The following is a 20,887-nucleotide window of genomic DNA, read 5'->3' on the forward strand; positions in this document are numbered from 1 at the left end:
TTCTTTCAAAGTTTTTAGTAGTATAGGAGCATGTAGAAATAGAATAGAATGCATGGTTAAAGATATCTTCTAGAATATAGGAGCATGGTGTAGATATAGCTCAAAATATTCATGTAGAAGGAGCATACCTATTATAGGACCTCATCCACAATGAAAGAATAATTGATCACGATTAAAACTCTTAGAAGGCCGCTATCATCAAAAGGAAGAAACATTTGCAGGATAAGGGTCTTCAAGATCCTCTTATAGAATCTTCAATAGAAGGTTCATAAATAAGAGCAAATGTCTCATTGGGAGTCCCTGGGACTCAAGAAAGGATGATATGCAGGCAAGAAAAGATGAAGCAAGAAAGGATACGTCAATCAAGGAGAACCATCAAATGAAGCCAAGATGATCAAAGTAGAATCAAGATGAGGTATGTATGCATCAAAGTTTAAGTCATGTCATCATACATATATTATTGCATGGGAATAGTTCTAAAAGCATGATCAAGTATAAAAGGATCTCTTTCACCAATGACATGCTCGAAAGCATGTACTACATTGCAATGAAGGTCAACATAAAGAAGTGCTCCCATAAGGAGTATAAAGTGGTTAACTAATCAATCCAAGAAGAAGCAAATAAAGAAAGAGATCAAACATGTGAAGAACACCATGGTCACAAAGAATCACTATCTGACAAGATCCATTAAAGACATCTCCCAAAAGAAGGCATGACAACTCTGACAAAGGAAGAAAAAGATCAAAGGACGAAGGCCTTGGAAATATTAAGATGTGGATAACTAATTCAAATCTACAAAGATGTCATGATGAAGAAGCCATCCAACAAAAGCACTATTTGATGTTGAAGCAATATCAGGATGAAGTAATGAAGGGCTGCTAAATCGAAGTATGGGAACAAGCAAGTACAACTAAGCATCTATGTGATAAGTATTCTGAAGCATAGCCAGATGACAAAGGAGTAGCCAGATGACGAAAGAACCTGCCATACATTAAGAAGGCCACCTTCCATGAAGGAGCAATGACATGACAAGCCAGGAAGGAAAGTGATCGATGGCTAGTTCCCTACCAAGAAGAAGTTCAAACAAAGACTCCATGACATCAAAAGAAATAAGGAGATCAAGCCGCTGAAGGACCCACGAAGAAGAAGTTGTTGATGAATGGACAAGTCCCTAGCTAAGAGGGAGTTCTAACAAGTTCCCAATTACAAAGGATCTTGGGCAAGTAACTTGTCAGAGGAAACTTGGGCATGTCTTCCTCAATTAAGAGGAAGAGATAGACACAACATTCTTGTCTTCAATTGGGAAGAAAGAATGGGAGTATTGGGTAATAATCTGTCATCCGATACTCTTTGAGGATGTGTAGGGCATCCAAGACAAGAGTAGGCAAGAGGATTGATATTCTTTGAGGGTTAGGAACCCAAGATAAGAATAGTCCTAGAAGGTCATATTCAGTGAACACCCGGGTGTGTATGTACCTTGAGAGACACTGACTAAGGTGTCTATAAAGTCATTGGTCTCGCCAACATTGTGCTTTGATCTTATGAGAGATAGAGCTGTTAGTCAAGGCCTTGCTATGAATAATGTTGGTTACTATGATGCTATAACAGATGGATTGCCAATCCGATTTCTCTTATTTGAATTCTTCAAGATTGAAAAATAGCCAAACACCTTGTAATGATCTATGAATACCTCCCTAGTTAAGAGGGAGTGTTGAAGAAAATGTAACTAGGTTCGGTCTTCATAAATGTACTTTTGATATTTGTATTTGTTCAAGAAAAGAAATATTATTTTTGTTATATTTATCAATGAGTTTGTTGCTCATTGAAATAGGTCTAGCACATGTCAAAGTGCTATAGGTAAGTCAAAGAGTCAAAAGAAAATGTTGAAGACCCTTAAGGGCATGTTACACCATGTATATATTTGTATAAGAGTCAAAAGATATCCCTCCAAGCAAATTCAAGTCCTCTCCATGCAATGACATCATCAAAGAAGCAATTCCGAAGCAAGAAAAGTCAAGTCGGCCTAAAGGAGGGACAATCCTCTATATATAGAGGCTGTCCACTCCAAATAAAAGGCAATCTACCTCTGAAATCAGCGAAGAAGAAAGACCGAGAAAGGGTGAAGAAAGTCGAAGTACAAGGAGCCTCTAGTGTAGCGAAGAAGGAGAGACACAAACCGAAGTTTATAGGGCTGTTCTAAGGAAGAAATGCAGTCACACGTGCGAGAAAAGAAGGGCAGTCTGCGGATATAACAGCAGCAAGATCACAGTTACATATTCCTCCTTGTTTGGGCTAGTAACTTAGGCCTATAAGGCCTCCTACTCAAGCGAAGAAGAGGGTCTCTCAAGTGAAGGAGAAAGGAGCTAAAAGCATAAGGGAAACCTCCCACACGTGCGAGAAACTAGGGCTGCAGTACTACTATATCAAGTCTGCACTATACATCAAGAAGAAGCTCGATTGGGTCAAGAGAAAGAAGGTATCCTCTTGGTGAAGGATCTCACTAAGGATCAAAGATTGGAGTCTCTTCTAGAGCTAGTGTACTAAGGACTATCAACAAGTTGAAAGAAGAATGAAGTGCCGGAAGGAGGAGGACGAAGTGCCAGGGAAATAAAGTGCAGGAAGGAGGAAGGACTTGACTTATGCTTGGAGGATGTTCTTGTCAAGGGTCTAGGGTTTGACATTGATCAATAGAAGCTTCAATAAGAGAAATTTACGAAGGGTTTTCCTCTCTAAGAGAGAGAGGTTTTGCCTTGGCAGAGAGCCAACATCTTGTGTTCTTGTTTCTTGTGTTTTTGGTAGCAGTTTGATGAAGTAAATACACATGCATTAATAAGAAGAGAAGAAGATTAAGCTAACAAGATAAATTGTAAAAGTGCTTCACAAATTGTTATCAAGTCTAGAAGAATCCTACTACATCTAATTGCCCTAGATTCTTCAACAACTAGGGCATCCTCCCCCTTGATGAAATTTGTAAATTCCATGAATAATGAATGCAATTTTTTATGTTATCATTAATTGTTTCAATATGTTTGAGAAGGCTGCCAACCTCATCGGATGCCATATGGAGAAAATAAAATTTCACTTCCCATCCAAGGTTCAGCAATCTTGATATTTTTTAGGATTCCACTAAACTGAACTGCACTGATCCATGACAAGTGCACTAAGCCATCAAGAAATGCGAAATGTCACATTGCTTTACTGCCTCCTATTGGTGATCGACTTGAAATCCAACCACACATCCTCTCCCCAAAACTGGAAACCAACATTCACCACTTTTCATTGTAACCATGACATTACACCTCTATAAAAATAGATGCGCCAAATATAGCAGTGCGTCTCCTGAGAAATAGGAAACTTGGAATATGAAGATAATAGCTACGGTGGCACTTACTATACATGACATGTCTAAAAGTAGACACTGCTAAAAATAGCAATGTTTCACATGTCACTGAAAATAGTGTCAATAGAGTCATCTTTTTGCCAGAAACCCAATTATGTGCTTTGAATCAATATGCAAGCCCTGAGATCCTAACTGCTGAAAATAAGTGTCATGAAACTGCTTGCATGTCACTCGAATGAGTCTCAACATATTTATGAGCTTGCAAGGATCAATAATATGTAGTAATTTCTGACATGCAAGCCAAACTATGGATCCTATAATATAGGAGAAGTACTAAATTAGCAAGTTCTTCTAAACCTATTGTTTAGCAAGATCTGATCACTGTGAAAACTTGGATGTACCTATAATTGGCCTAGCATGATGAAATGATGCTGAACCCTAACCCTTTAGTTGTGGATGCAATCTAAAGTTTAAGAAGTATTGAGTCTCCTTCCTTTGCACCCTTATTCAAGGCATTCTTCTAGGACCATGGTCTATGGTAGTGCTTGTATTTGGGCTTGAGCTTCGTATCTTAGATCAGATCTATTTTTTCCTTTTATAGGAGCAACCCTTGCACTCCCTCTTAGTATCGGTGCTGAAGTACTTAGCACTCGTTGAAATATTTGCCATCATTTTTTGGACATTAATAAACTTATCCTATATTATGAATTGTAGAGAAACATCATATTTTGGACATCTTGCATTGATCATTTTACTTATATTTTTGATTAGATTCAACCCTAAAGTGAACCATGATATTGCACAAGAAATAAAATATCTTTGTATGGGTTGGAAAGGGTATCTAAGGAGTTTCCTTGCTTTATCAAGAAAACTCTTGATGCGTATGAACTTCCTAACATAAATAACTGTTATGGCTATTGTATTCATCAACATTTTTATGAACATAGTTTCCTGTCCACATAAATGAAAAATGTAGCTTATGTGGTTATCTCAAACAGGATTTATTTTTTAAAATTGCAAATTGGTACTGCTTATCTCAACTTTCCTTAGGGAGAGAAGGAAGCGTAGTTGAAAGGTCAAGCATGGCTGGGGATAGGGTAAACCCCCTCCGCACTCTTCTTTGACCTCTTATGTGTCTTTGCAAACCTCCATACCAGAGTCCTGCACATTGGTTTGTGGATGTAGCTAGCCTCGACTTTTTTGTATTCTATTAAGATCCATTTAAGCCTAAGTCACATGGTTTGGGTTTGAGTTTGAATTCAGCAAGGATGAAATTTGGTTCAAATTTATTTTTCTCAATGAGATTTGGACAACAATAGCCACCATTAGGTTTTTCCTTATATATATTTTCCAAATGCAAATTATATTATATAATATATTAACATATCATATAAAATATATAATATATATCCTATAACCTATGTACTTATAGATTATATTTTTTAAATTTATAACCTATTGCTGCTATCTAAACAATAATCCTAAGGCACTTCCGTGGTTTGTAGGGAAATGAATGCGCAGCAAATGACACAGTTACATTCTTACAGACTGATCACTCTCTATTGTTGATAGGCAAAGCAGTACATGGAATGCGCACGTGAGAGTTAGCAGGTCATTGGGAGGGAAAGGAATGCATAGGCCAGAGTTAGCAGGTTGCTGGAGCCTGGGAGGAAAGGAGTCTAGTGTTGTCTGTTTGGGAACGAGTGAAGTCAGGAATGCATAGGCCAGAGTTAGCAGGCTGCTGGAGCCTGGAAGGAAAGGAGTCTAGTGTTGTCTGTTTGGGAATGATTGAAGTCACCGCAGATGTCACCTGCTGTGGTAGTTTAGAGAGATATGCCATATGAATGAGGAAATAAGCTAAGAACTGGAGAACACAATGCAACTTGAAAAGAATGGAGAATCTGTGATAGAATTGCCAAATTCATGAGCCAAACTTTCCTGAATTTGACTTTTTGGTTGAAGATCAACGAATTTTGAACCTGTAAGGTAAAATTCAAGAACCGGTGAGTTAGATTTAAACCAATTTGGCTTGTCAAACATGTGTTAGTCCCTCTGATGATGGAGGAAAATGTGTTTTACTGAATTTGTTAGAAATTTATATTTCAACAAGAGAAATTTATATAAGCCTCACCCCAATTACCTAATGATGGTTTTAGAACCTTTATTGAATTCTTCAAAAATTAAGTGCACATTATCTGTTTCAAATTTTCATTGTACCTGGAAAATGTGCATTCATATATAGGTAGATTCTCTACATATTTATGTCTATAACTGCCAAGAGTATTAAAAGTTGTTTGATGGCTAATTTCATTGTCAAGAGAAATTGAATTGATATATATATAAATGAATGTCAGAAATCTAGAACAACTTCTGGTTTTCCCATAAATGATTAACATTCTTTGTGGAAAGTTAGCTTTTGGCACTCCCAACTATGCACCCATTAATTGCTGATATTAAGTTTTGATTATTCGTACAATCTAGATAATAGAATGTGAAGCTATCCCTAAATTAGTTCTGGCTACCATAAGCTGATGGGAAATGACTTCATGGTGTTCAGTACTTGACAGTGTGGATACAAATCTAGTGCAGCATTTTGAGGAATGTTTCTCTTTCATTGATGAAGCTAAGAGGGAGGGAGGTGGTGTATTGGTCCATTGCTTTGCTGGAAGATCAAGAAGGTAGGCATCTGCTTGCTGTTTTCTGTAAATTTATAAGGAAACTGAAACGGTGGGACAAATAATCTTCACTGTAAACTTTGTAGGGCTTGCCTTTTGACAAGTGATACTTGAACTTGTGTTTATCATATCATTAGGATTACAAACCCTCTTTATTAATGTAATTTTTAATTGAGATCTTTGCATTCTGCTAAATGTGCTACATTCTCCTCTGTTGGAATTATAGGGACTTGAAATCCTTGATTCTATTATGGCATTTGTAAATTAAAATGTTAATCTACAGATTTTATTGTTTAATTTTTTTTCTTTCATGTTAATGTCCATTGATTAAATTGCAGGAGTGGAAGGGGAGTATACTATGAGCATTACATGCTTGACTGATATCACACAAAAAGTCCTATTTTTTTTTTAATTGCTCAGAAATACAGCAAAGATCCCAAACAGTTACTCTTCCCGAAGAACAAGAAGTAAGGCTACCTTTATTTATATGAGGTCTAACATGCCTTATTTTTATAATTTCACAAGCAAAGCTCTAAAACAAGTTTCTTAAGTGTTCAACAAGTGTGAGGTCACAAGCCAACCTCAATATATAGCTTAAAAGCATAACAATAAATGCCAAAATAGGCCACACAAGTGGGAAATAATGTCCTCCACTATGGCATCATCCTCCATAAATGCTCAGTATACCACAAGCAAGTGAAAACATGGATCATGAGTGCTCCATACTCCAAGGGAAGCTCAAAGCACATGGTTATGCATCCAAAAGTGCCTCCAAAACCATGATGTCATCACAATTGTGCCCTATGTCACATGTTGTCACTCAGATTGTACACAGAATTGCGACAACGCTCAGGGTAGGGGCAGTCACTTTGATCCCTGCCCTCTCCGTTTATGCTGTCTCCTAACTGCAGACTGTGGGGGGTGTTACCCACCATTTTGTGGGTGATATCCATAGGAGATTTTTTTATCTCCAAGATGGTCCTCAGCCGGCAGCCAGCAGCCCCTTGCAGCCACCAACTAGGTGAGGGTCTTGAAGCTCTTTCTTTAGATTTGTCTTTGAAATTTTGAGCTAACGACACTTGCAAGTCAAATAAATAGAGCTGAGCCACAAGATCTAGGTAATTCTAAATTCAAAACCCCAAAACTATTATTTACAAATGAGAAAAATAATATACAAGGGTTAGAATAATTTACAAAATATTTTACAAACTATTTACACTATTCACAATTGAAAATAAGCTCTATTTAGCAAACAAATCTCTTAGGCCCAAATAGATATTGAAAACAAGTGATAGAAATAATTCGTATTTTGATGTACCAATCCAAATTTTGCACAATAAATCTTTAGATAAGCTCACAGTTCAAACAAGATGCTATCACTTTGAAGTCCATGTACTTGGGTCACACCCAAGGGCTATATTTATGAAGATCTCTACACATAAGATAGATTATTAGTTCCAGAGGAGCTCTATTCACACAAGAAATCTCGAGACCTAGAGATACCTGCTAGATTTGTTAGGTTCAATGTGCTTACTCTAATCTAGTAACTAAAGCAAGATACTTGTGCTAATAGATAATCCAACAACTGACGATGTAACAATAATCTTCAGTTAAAACAATTAGAGCATAAAAATAAATTCAACACATACCATGAATCATCAAGCGAGAATACACCTTGAATTGAAACCCCAAAGACTTTTTATTAATGCAGAAATTCCAGTAGAGCTTAGCTCAGTACAAAAGATTTTCAACACAGTTGAAGTTACAATGAGGAGCTTGAGAGCTTCCTTATATAGAAAAAATGAGAGGGAATAACCCCTCCAAGTGGAAATAACAGCTAGTTGCATCAATCCATGGCTTGATCTTGGAAGGAAAATTTCTATCCCTTGATTGGTTGGCACAAATCTCCAAAAAGTTTTGACCTTCCTTGTTCAATGTGCTAGAGGGGTCAAAATTTGACTTCTGGATCATGGAGGCCCTCCAAAAATAGAATTTTCATTACATGTGCAAAATAATTATCTGCTTGGCCCAAACATTCGATTTGCTGGAGAAGATGATCTTCTGGGTCCAATGAATTTTTGGACTGGGTCCTTCTACGTTGGAAATGAGGCATTTAATTTTTGGCTTAAATTATTTCCTTTGAAAATAGTCTCAAATAATTTTTTGATGAATTTTCCTCTTGGGGGGTAATTAATTTCCCTTCATTTTATTTTAGATAATTTCTGGCTAATTTTATTTTTATTTTTGCCAGAAATTAAAATAAAAAAGACTCGAGAGGGGATTGATTATTTTTCCACCGTCTAAGTGTATCTAAAATATTTTGGTAACGATGTTCTAATTATGAGGAACCATTCACCAAAAATATTTCTAAACACACTTTTACATCAAAATAATAATTCAACCCTTAGAAGGGGAAATACACATACACATAGACCACTTGACACTCAACCAATTTCTTTGACAAGGCACATGATCTAGTATGAAAAATACATAGACTCAATTAACATTAGGACTCACTTAAGACCTTGTCAATGAGCTCCACCCTAGCTTTGGGGTATATCTGGGAGAAAAACTTTGCCAATTATCTGTGTTCACAAACATAGATAATTGGGGAGGTTAAAAAACTCGCTAGAGTGAAACCCTTTGAGAAGAATCATAGTCTTACCTAGGTGTTGTTACATGGCTTAATAGTCATACTAGAATCATTTTTACGATATAAACCAGAATTTGGGATTACAATGATGACACTGACTTGAAACTTTTAGTCTATTGCTTTATACCTTGCTTATTGGATTGTTGACATGTGCATGGTCAACACCACCCTTCTAGGGGAAAAAGGAGTGTTCTGGAACCACAATTTTCAAGCATTGGGGTACAAAGGTGATGTGCAAGCCCTCCCATGTCATCGCAAGGATAACCAACCATCATTTGGGCTCTAGAACAAGCAATGCCTATCAAATAGTGTGAAGGCCAGCCTGAGGGCGTCTTGAGTCCATCTAGGCAGATCATCAATAAGTCCAATGCCTGACCTTAAGGGCTCAACATTTGAGCATATAGGGGTACTCATGAGAGTCAAGTAGCATGTGGAATTATGTTAATTTTAGGTATGTTCTATGCTGAGAGCAAATTTACTTCAATTTTCCATATTAGCTCAATATCAATTCCAGATTAGCAATCACATTTAGCATGATAGTAAAATGCAGATAGAACATAAACATAAATCGCAGAAGACAAGCCAAGACAAGAGGACACAAGAGGTGGCGCCAGCCAGGGACAAACTCCAATGTGGGGAAACCCTTGATCAATTCTTCTTATGTTCTTCAATAGTTCAGCGGAGAGAGAGATAATACATATACAACAGAAGTCAACATTTTGACTTGACAAAATAAGAGCAGAGATCTTCACTAAGAAGATAACACATGAGGGAGCAGATCTAAACTCAGGTGATTCCATCACCATGCTGAACCAATCACAGAGTTGCACCCCATCATCATGCTGCACCCATCACCTATGCTGCATCTCATCATGCTGCACTAATCATCACTATGCTGCACCATGCTGCACCCATGTGCTTGACCATGCTTCACCCATCACTGAGTTGCTCCCATCATTGTGTTGTACTTCATTACACCATGTTTCACTATGCTGCACCATTCATGATCACTAAGCTACACCCAACAGTGTGCTGCATTAACCATGCTGCATCCAACAGTGTGCTGCATTCATTGTCAATGCTGCATCCATCTAAGCTGCACCCAACACTGTGCTGAATAGCTGATCTAAACAAACTCCAAACAATTCTAAGACAACAGTCCCAAGGTGGTCTTAGCTATGGTGCTATGGCTTGCAACCTAGCACATAGCAACGCTGAAGAGAGTGACTTCAAAACATCACCAATGCATGTGATACTATTTCCTCTCATTACACACAAACCACGAAGGAGCACGGATACACATATTTATATATACCGAGACCTGTTGTATCATTGATATACATATTAATATAGCAAGGAGGCAGATCCATATACTGTGAGATAAAGCTCTTATCATAAAAATTGTGACTATGTCATTCATGTTAATACAATGCCACTTTACTGCTCCGTCCATCTAAAGACTACACAGGTGTGCCGAGAATGATACAAGCACAAACCTCCTTGCGTCCTTTTGTCATGCATTGATCACCATGAGACTAACCTGTGGTGCGGATTTGGGTCTTCCCTTTGCTGCGTGTGAGAGTCTCTTGTAACAGTGAGTAGACCTCTCCTTAGGACTGCATATGGGTGCCTTTATTCATGCCCGTGTTAAGCCTTATTCTATCACTGTGATAGGGCTATCTCCATGATAGTGTTTAGGTTCACTTTTATGACAGTGTTAGGGCCTGTCTTTAGTCCTCCTTTACACAATCATTAACCCTCCTATTCTTTGCGGCTATGGCATAATATGACCCTCCAAACTCAGCGTCTAGATGTCTCTTCTAGGACAACATTTAGGGTCTTTTAAGGACAACGTCTTAGGGTCTGCGTTTTATCCTCTCCCAACTGTGATTCCAAGACTATAACAACGTTAAGGATTCTCCATTATGATTGCGATTAGGGCTTGCTGTAGGATCTTCAAGAGGACCCTTTTTCTTCCATGTTTAGGACTTCTTCTAGACTGCAATATAGGGCAGCGTTAGGGCAACATTAGGCTTCTTCTTGCTGTGTAGGAAGGTCTCATTTAGGACAGCGTAGAGCCTTTCTTAGACTCCACCATAAGGGCCGTCCTTCATGACAACGTTAGGCTTCTACCATATTAGGGCAACGTAGACTCTTAGGATCTCTCCTCCCACCAAAACCCAAAGACAAGTGGAGAGGAAGATATCACAAGAGGTGTGTGTGTGTGTATCAAATGACTTGCAAGCCACCTCCTTTTATAGTAACACATTGAGGATAGATGGGGGCAATTTGGTTGCTGGCCGACCTTGATGAATTGTCCCATAACACAAATAAATTCATATCCCCATGAATACATGTCGGAATCGGATGATCTTTAGATCAATCCTACACCTCTCGATGAGAGGAATCCAAGAAAAATATCAGTTGCCATAAATAAGTAGACCCACATGGAGTTTGGCCCTAGTTGCCAATTTTAACGAATCATCTCATAGCCCAACACTCATCTTTGGAGGGGCAACATTGCATCATCAAGGTCAAAACTGCTCTCTAGATGAACCTCTGGAGTGTTGCCTCCAAAAGTGCCTCCATAACCATGACGTCATCACAATTGTGGGCAAAAGGAGTGATGTGGCACCATCATGCTCAAGCGTTGGGGTGCAAAGGTGATGTGCGAGCCCTCTCATGTCATCTCAAGGATAACTTACCATCATCTGGGCTTTGGAACAAGCAACACCCATCAAATAGTGTCAAGGCTAGCCTGGGGCATCCTAGGTCCATCTGGGCACATCATCAATAAGTCCAATGCCTAACCTCAATGGCTCAATGTCTTATCATCTAGGGCAATGTTGCACGAAGCGGGGACATTTTTTGGAAGCGGGGACGCGGAAGCGTCATTTTCCAAAAATCTAGGAAGCGAAGCGTCTGCTATATATATATTTATATTTTTTTGCATTTATACTCAAAACAAACATCCCAAATAGGTGGAAGCGTCCAAAACAGGTGGAAGTGTCCAGGAAGCGTCTAGGAAGCATCCAAAACAGGTGGAAGCGCGCTTCTGGGGACGCTTCCTGGACGCATCCGCACAGGATGCGCTTCGGGCCTTAGAACCGCTGGGGGGACGCTTCCTGGACGCATCCGCACAGGACGCGTTTCGGGCCTTAGAACTGCTGGGGGGGGACGCTTCCTGCAACATTGATCTAGGGGTACTCATGAGAGTCAAATACCATGTAGAATCATCTCATAGTCCAACGCTCATCATTGGAGGGGCAACGTTGCATCATCAAGGTCAGGACTACTCTCTGGATGGGGTACAACTTCCTCTGGATTGATGCTGAAAGGGATCACGACCAACTATTAAGCGGTCTCTACTACTGTGATAATGCCACTTGACAACATCTTCTTAAGATCAAGTGAAATCAACAATCATTAGAGACAGTAACCATTAATGCATCATAGTGGACCATATCTAAAGTTCGGGGCACATGAATACTTCACACAAAACTCACCTTAAATTGTCTAACTAGATTAGGACATGTAAACAAGTTACCTCACTTGTATTTGGGATGATTATGTCAATAATCCTATTAGGTGTTTCTGTTGATTTACTAGTTCAATCAAGACTAGTGCAATTTTTCACACTGATAGCTACTTCCAATGATACAATGAGACTTATTTAGCACATTCCATTCATTAAGCAATTATACATGAAAAATTTCAACCATTAACTTCTTCAATAGAGCAATAGAAATCACAGTAAACAATGAGACAAGGGACACTAGAAAATAGGCCAGTAGCCAGGGCAAAACACACAAGGGGAAAACCCAACAAATCTTTCCTTTTGAGAGAGAGTTCAGTTCATCAATTTGTACATCAAAATATTATAGTCAAGACATCAAGATATAATAAAAAAGCTAACCAGCAAGGTGACCTTCCATAGGTGTCAAGCCATCCCTCCAAAATGCTAAACAAAAATGTCACAAATCCGATTTTCAAGAAGGTATGCAACAAGGTCATTTTCAGATCACAAAGAGCATCAAACCTTTGCACTTGTCACAGAGATGTTGAGCCTCAGACAAATCACAGACCTTCACATATATCACAAAACTATGTGCCTCAAAGCTTAACATATATTCCACAGGAGTGTGCCTCAGAGCTTTGCATATATTCTATAGGACTGTGCCTCAGAGCTTCACATATATTCCACACAAAGTAGCCTCAGACGAACGAGCTTTTTCCACAGAGAGTAGCCTTAGACCAACGAGCTTTTTTCACAGAGAGTATTCTTAGATCAACGAGCTTTTTCCATAGAGAGTAACCTCAGACTAGCGAGCTTCTTCCATAGAGAGTAGCCTCAAACCAACGAGCTTTTATGCCTCTTTCTTGCCTCAGATCAGCTAGCTTTCTCCATAGGTATGAGATTGAAATTGTGCCTTGGAGGAGAGCGAATAGGCTCAATATATGGTGATTTGTCCATGTGAAAAGATGTGTCTCTTGGGCAAGCCGACTTGACCTTGGAGGGGCCGGTTTCAGCACTTGTGGGGTAATAAATCAATAATTATAAATTCAAATTTTCTCTTTTGATTTTTCCAATGAAAATTCTGTGTAGCTACCATTTTTCAACACTCCCTCTTAGCTAGGGAGGTACTTCTCATTCTCTCTCAAGATCAATCTCCCTGACCAATCCATTGGTCTCTTAGTTATAATAACCCAAGAGGGAGATTAGATGTACAATACTCATCATAAGGAAAGATACATAACATCAAACTCATCCTATAAGCCAAAACCCAATGGCATCAAGGTTTGAGCCCAATTGACCATGGGATCAATCAATATTATTCATGAGGCCAAACTTTCCAACTATATGAAATGGTTTCTCAGTCAATCTCAATGACCTAAGATGGCAACTAGAGTCAATCTCTCTGACCATCCCACTGGTCTCTCAGTCAAAATCAATGACCCAAGAGAGAACTCAACATCAATCTCCTCGACCAGTGTACTAGTGTCTTAGTTAAGCACAATGACTCAAGGGAGTAATTAGGATCAAACTCTCCGACCATACCAATGGTCTATCAGTCAAACCCATTGACCTATGAGAGTACACAGGGTACATCTCCCCGACTGTAAACAAGGTCTCTGGATCCATGAACCAGGGGAGGAATCCCTATCTCAATATCAAACTCCCCAACTATATAGTTTCTTGGTCCACGACCCAAGGGAGGAATCTTGATCTTGATGTCAGGAGGGATAATCTCCTCGACCATATGGTCTCTCAGTCAAATACAATGACCCAACGAGGAGTATTCAAAATCATTGCCCTCGACCTATGAGTCTCTCAGTGATCATGACCTAAGGGATCACTTCATGCCTCAGAACCAAGCTCCCCGACTAGACTCGGTGGTCTCTTGGTCAACAGAGCTAAGAGAGTGACAGTCTTCTCAACCATAATCTATGGTCTCTTAGCCAATGTTGCACTAATCGTTATCGGGATAATTTCAGTGCGGGGAAAAATTGAAAAAAATCATAAAAATCAGGAAAAAATCGGCAATAATCAGGAAAAAATCGTAACATACAAAAATATTCATTTTTTTTCAAATTTTTTAATATTTAAACCATCTACAACATAAAATAAATACATTGACACATAAATATGATAAAAGAACTAATATATAAGGTGTTTAATATCATTTCTAGTGCTACATCACACATAACAGTGAATCATGTCCTGAATAGTAAGTCCTGGCTCCTGAGTCCCAACTCAGCATCAAAATATCAACAAAAAATATAATAATGTATCTCATATCATGAGTCATAATGTCATATACAATAAAATGAACCAAATAACTAAAGTCTAATACTACTGATTTCCTTTGCCCCTCTAGATGTAGATGTCGGTGGAGTTGGCAGTAGACTCTGCTGTGCTCTAGAAGCTGAAGAACTGGGAGCTACAGGAGGTAGACCACGTCCTCTACTGGTGATAGGGGTAGCTTGGGTCACCTCCTCCTCATAATAAATAAATAAATAAATAAATATATATATATATATATATATATATATATATATATATATATATGTATGTATATTTTTTTTCCTAAAAATCGGCTATAAAAAAAACTTGATTTTATTGCCCGATTTTATCTTTTTTTTTGAAAAAATTGCGATAAAATGATTTTATCGCGATTTTTTGGCGATTAGTGCAACTCTGCTCTCAGCTACAACCGAATGAAAATTCTCATGATGCTATCAATCAATGTTTCCTCTCACCAAGAGAGGGATTCTCAGCCCCTCCAGGGTTCTTTCAAAAACAAACTTCATTTAGGATACTGACTCTGTCAAAACATTAGCAACATGCTCATCAACAGAAATATATTTGAGCCTCATAGCTCTTCTTTGGACAACATCCTAGATACTTGATCTCAACATGCTTCGACCTATCATGAAAGGGCAGATTCTCAAAAAGCTTTACACAACTTTGATTGTCATAATATAACATGGTCGATTCCAACACCTGATCAAACAAACAATCCAACAACCAATTTTTCGAAGCCAAGCTGCTTCGCAATAAGATGATCAATCCACTATATACTTAGCCATGCTAAGTGCAACAAAGGTCTGCACAATACTCATTCATGATATCCAGTCTAAGACAACATTCAGAAGTGCTCTTCTTGTCTTGACTCTTTAGAACATCTATCCCAATTAGAATTTGCAAGTCCATCCGCAGAGAGTTGAACTAGCCAATCGATGGGATCAATAGTCTCGCAACTTCTTCAATTTTATCATTATGGGAGTGTCCATGGACTTGTAGTTCATCATGCCAAATTGTGAAGGATCTCAACAAAGATTTCAATAAGCTTGTGTCATACTTTCCACCCTAGGCAGTAGTGCATTAGACCAAGATCCTTCAATAAGCTCCCTCTTACACTGAACAAAGAAGTCCTTAGCCCCAGTCAGAAATAGATCATCATAATCATGGGCTCATCTTCAACAAAATATCAGCATCGCTCTTTGTAGAATCATCAATTTAAGAGTAACATGCACAAGGTGCCTGACTTCATAACCTTCTATCTATAACTGAGGTAATACTAATCCTTCACTTTGTACTTCTAGCAAACTACATCTTGGAAGTCACAACTGACTTCTTTTCTATCAAGCTTCAATCCGGCTGATCTGTCCGCTCCCTCTGAGTCCATGGCTCATCCAATACAATATCTCTCAACATGAGTCTTCTTATCCCAAGCTTTGTTTGTTCTTCCATTCTTTCCATCTGCTGCTACAACCTTGACAACATTCATCATGTACTTGCAATCCTCACATGATGGCATTGAAGAAAAATTACAACCAAGCAAGATATACAAAGACAAGACTAATAGAAATAACAACAATAGTAATAAACATGAAAGAGAGATATAAAATACTTATTGTTGAATTGAGGCTTCTGTGATCCATATCAAGTTTATGAGAAAAGTTTTTCGGCGTAAATCACATGATAGAACATTTGTCGACGCGTTGACAAATGTTCTATCATGTGATTTACACCGAAAAACTTTTCTCATAAAATACTTATCTTTTGAGAGGAACAACAACTCCCTCTTGATCTTTAGACTCCTTGCATCTATCTTGCACTTTATCCATGCCATCATATTGATGCCATTTCTTCTTTGCAAGGGGTAGGGTTTCTACTTTCAGCGCAAACATCCAATCCTAGGGTTTGTCCATAAGCCGTAGGGATTTTCTTCTTCAGGCCTTGTAGAGTTTTCAAATGTCTTCTAGCTAAGGTTTCTAACTTCAAACCCTAGACCAAATCTTTTTATCTTGCTAGGATTCAACAACCCTAGTTATCTAAAATATCTAGAACCCTAGACTTGATTGCACATGCGATGAAAGTCATCCTCGGTTTCATCAAACCAAGTGACTCAGTTTCTTTTATAGATATGAGTGCCCAAGAATTCATATCAGCAAGAAGACACAACAACTTACATCAAAAGGCTTGGATCTTAGTAACAGTAAGTTTATTTAATCCAATGTCTTAGATTTGCTAGATTTGTATGTGATTTAAATTTTATACCTTTTAATTTTAAAGAGGGACTCGACCTCTTTTTACTGAAGTGACAAAGATCTTTTTCTTTCAAGGACTGGGCAATTTTTCAAAGTGTCATCCGATTTCTTCTCAGCATATAAGATTATCAAAGGATGGACTCCTTCACGCTTCAAGCTTCAGATTGTATTTGGTCAAATCAAAACTTACTTCAGTACAGAGACTTCAAGGAGATATCAGGTTGGCTCGGTGCATTTCGTCAAGGTCCCATGGGCTGCTTATTATGTATGGAGCAGAGAACTCTTCAAGTTAACACAAAGTTGATTTTTGAGACTTGCTTCCAGAGATTTCTTGGTCACAACTTCTTTGTCTGCGAGAGATGGTATGATACTATTCTCGAAACAACATTCTGCTTTTGATCACATAATATATCAACTTCCAGATTTGTAATATTATCATGACATTCCTCAGTCCCCACAATCTTAAAATCTTTTCAAACTTGAAGGTATTTAACCTTACTTCAAGGAGAGTCTTTAACACGAACCCTTATTATTCAAACCCTTTTTAAATACTAAGGTTTACAAACCTTGAATAATCATCAATTAGCGTAGCTTCTTCCAAATATTTCATCACGACAGATTTCAAGAATTTATATCGGTAAGGTTTTCCGTTGTAATACACATGGCATCCCACAATAATCCAATATTCTTGGCCTGCTAGATTTGCAAGAGCCTTGAACTTTGATTCTTGAAGAGTGACTCTCTTACTGATGTGGATTTTTTACTTATCAAGGAGTTTTATTCTAATGACAGTGTTCCCCTTTGAGTGTCTATGATCCATGACATTCAAGAGTTCAGATAAAATCTTTAAGCGCCTTGGATCAGGTATATCGAATTACATGCCTCTAACTATCAGATATTTACGTGCCCTTTTTCCTGTTAATTCATACTTCGCCTCATGGCTCCAGATATCATTTATAATTTTTACTTTCTATTTCGAACATCAACCATCTTTGTATGAGGTATCTGAACAGAGATATGGTTGGGATACAACCTTTTTGAGGAATTTCATATTTTTGACAAGGGTATTGAGGTCTTCAGGACATAAGTTCTCGGCTTCTTTGAATATACCCTTGATGGATTCTTTAAGGATCACAAATCATAACTCAAAAACAAGACTTTTTCAATGAGATGTTTTTAATGATCGATTCGTTCAGATGATCCCTCAGGGCTTATCAAGATACAAAAAAAATCAACCAGAATTGACAGTATCCTTTTCTTACACAAATAAGCATTTTAATATATGATCCCAAGGAAAACTTTGATACATACCATGAAATAGGCACCAAACACAAGCTTGTTTTTGAAGTAACTCAATTCAACAATGCTTTCTCAGAGACTTCTTGAAAATGATATAATTCTTAGAGTTCTTCCACCGTAAATCTGGAGCTCTAAAAAACGTCACAACCTTGAATTTCTGAAGTAATTTGGTTAGGACTGTTAAATCTTACCAAGGCTCTTGAACTTCTGAATCTTTGGACTGAGGCACTGAGGTTTGGCCTTCATCATTTCACAGAGATAAGGGGGCTTGGACTTGTCCATTCCACAGAGATGAAGGATCCCGAACTTGCCACCTTCCCACAGGGATAGAGAGCTTGCAATTGATGCTTTCCACAACAAATAAGAATTTTCTTTGATCTTATCATGGTCAACAACCAGGATGTAATGAATGCAATGAATGATCTTAGCCCTTGATCTCTTTGCAAACTGAGGTATAGGATTTCAGTCTTCCACAAACAAGTCTTTTGTTCTTTTGCAAAATTGAACTAGGACTTTTTCAGACTTAGGGCTTCCTCGAAAAGGTGATCTCAGTGTTCCTTTCTTTACCATAGTTCTGATACCATGTTGATTTACTAGTTCAATCAAGACTAGTGCAATTTTTCAAACTGATAACTACTTCCAATGATAGAATTAGACTTCTTTAGCACATTCCATTCATTAAGCAGTTATACATGAAAAATTTCAACCATTAACTTCTCCAATAGAGCAATAGAGATCACAATAAACACTGAGACAAGAGACACCAAAAATTAGGCTAGTGGTAAGGGAAAAACCCACAAGGGGGAAACCCAACAAGTCTTTCCTTATGAGAAAGAGAGAGTTCAGTTCATCAATTTGTATATCAGAATATTCCAGTCAAGACATCAAAACATAATCATAAACTAGCCAACAAGGTGACCTTCCATAGGTGTCAAGCCATCCCTCCAAAATGCCAAACAAAAATGCCACAAATCCGACTTTCAAGAAGGTCTGCAACAAGGTCATCTTCAGATCAAAAACAGCATCAGACCTATGACTTGTCACAGAGATGATGAGCCTCAGACGAATCACAGACCTTCACATATATCACAAAACTATGTGCCTCAGAGCTTCACATATTTTCCACAGGAGTGTGCCTCAGAGCTTTGCATATATTCTATAGGAGTGTGCCTCATAGCTTCTCACATATTCCACAAAGTAGCCTCAGACGAATGAGCTTTTTCCAGAGTAGCCTCAGACCAGCGAGCTTTTTCCACAGAGAGTAGCTTCAGACTGTTGAAGGAAATGTAACTAGGTTCAGTCTTCATAAATGTAATTTTGACATTTGTATTTACTCAAGAAAAGAGAAATTATTTTTATATTATTTGTCAATGAGTTTCTTGCTCATTGAAGTAGGTCAAGCACATGTTTAAGTGCTTCTAGGAAGTCAAAAGGTCAATGTATTTATGTAAGACCCTTAGAGGGCATGTTACACTATGTATAAAAATTTTACAAGGTCAAAGGAATATCTCCAAGCAAAGTGCAAGTCCTCTCCATGCAGCAACGTCCTCCAAAAGAAGCAAAACGATGAAGAAAGTTCATGTCGGCCTAATGACAGCAAGTCGGCCTAAAGGAGGGACAGTCCTCTATATATAGAGGCTGTCCACTCCCTCTCAACATCTACCAAGCATCTCTGAAATCAGCAAACGATAGAAGCCGAGAAGAGAGAGGAAAATACAAGTCTAAAGGGTGTCCTAAGTGCAGCAAAGAAAGGAGAATATAAAGCGAAGGTGTAGGACTGTTTCTAGGGCTAGAAACAGTCACACGTGCGAAGAAAGGGAGGGTAAATCTGCGGGTATAACAGCAGCTAGAGAACAGTCCAATGACCATTGTTGGTTGGGCTAGAAATTAGGCCTACAAGGCCTCCCAAGTCAAGCGAAGAAGTCTCTCTCTCAAACGAAGGTGAAAGGACCCTAAACTACAAGGATCCCTGCCACACGTGCAAAGAATTTAGGGCTGCTGTACAGTCATATCGAGTCTGCTCCTACATCTCAAGAAACATCTTGTTTGGTCAAAGAAGGAAGGAGTCTACTTGAGAAAATGACATCACTAAGTATAGAAGAGGAACATCTCATATAAAGCTTTCTCAAGAAAGGTCTATCTCTAAACAAGCAGCAAAGAAGGAGGACGAAGTGCTGGGGAGCAAAGTGCTGGAAGAAGGAAGTCTATGTGCCAGGAACAAAATGCAGAAAGGAGGAGAGGACATGACTTGTGCTTGGAGGACATCCTAGTCAAGGGTCTAGGGTTTGGCATTGATCAATAAGAAGCTCCAATAAGAGAAACTTACCAAAAGGGTTTTCCTCTCTAAAAGAGAGAGGTTTTGGCCCTAGCAGAGAGCCAACATTTGTGTTCTCGTCTTTATGTTTTTGGTAGCAGTTTGATGAAATACACACACCAATAATAAGAAGATGATCAAGCTAAGATAATTGTAAAAGTGCTTCACAAATTGTTATCAACTGGAGAAGAATCCTAATACACACTAGTGCCCTGATTCTTCAACATGGTATCAGAGCTAAGGTGACACATCAAGGAAAAGGCATCTCAAGAACACTCATCAAGGAAGAACATCTACAAAAGTTGAAGCATCTAGCCAAGAAGTCTCAATCACTTCAAGAAGATCTACCATTTATCTTTCATCAAGGAAGACTACAAAGCAAGAAGAGCCTTAGGTAAAGGCACCTTCAAGAAGAGCAAATCAAAGGACCTATATCTAGCTACAAGTCATCAAGCAACTCTCATCATCAAGCAAGCCCACTTGGAGAAAGCAACTTGAAGAACATCAAGATTTAAGGAAGGCAAGCCATCAAGTCTTCAAGGAAAAAGCAA

The 20,887-nt window shown here is 38.4% G+C and overlaps 1 protein-coding gene across 7 annotated transcripts in view; it reads left to right on the forward strand.

Annotated features, from left to right (window-relative positions):
• LOC149179173 (dual specificity protein phosphatase 1-like) overlaps window positions 1–20,887 on the forward strand; it is a 232,150-nt gene that overhangs the window by 75,179 nt on the left and 136,084 nt on the right. For 6 of the 7 annotated variants that reach the window (XM_089420550.1, XM_089420547.1, XM_089420546.1 and 3 more), the window contains one exon: window positions 5,898–6,018. The exons of the other annotated variant lie outside the window; for it this stretch is intronic. In XM_089420550.1, the coding sequence (XP_089276676.1) occupies window positions 5,898–6,018 (121 nt within the window). The remainder of the gene's footprint in view (window positions 1–5,897; window positions 6,019–20,887) is intronic. 7 annotated transcript variants of the gene reach the window in all.

The sequence above is a fragment of the Pinus tabuliformis genome, chromosome 4_1 (assembly GCF_031772625.1).
Source record: "Pinus tabuliformis cultivar Carrire ecotype Pingquan chromosome 4_1, CPIR1, whole genome shotgun sequence".
Lineage (NCBI taxonomy): Eukaryota > Viridiplantae > Streptophyta > Pinopsida > Pinales > Pinaceae > Pinus > Pinus tabuliformis.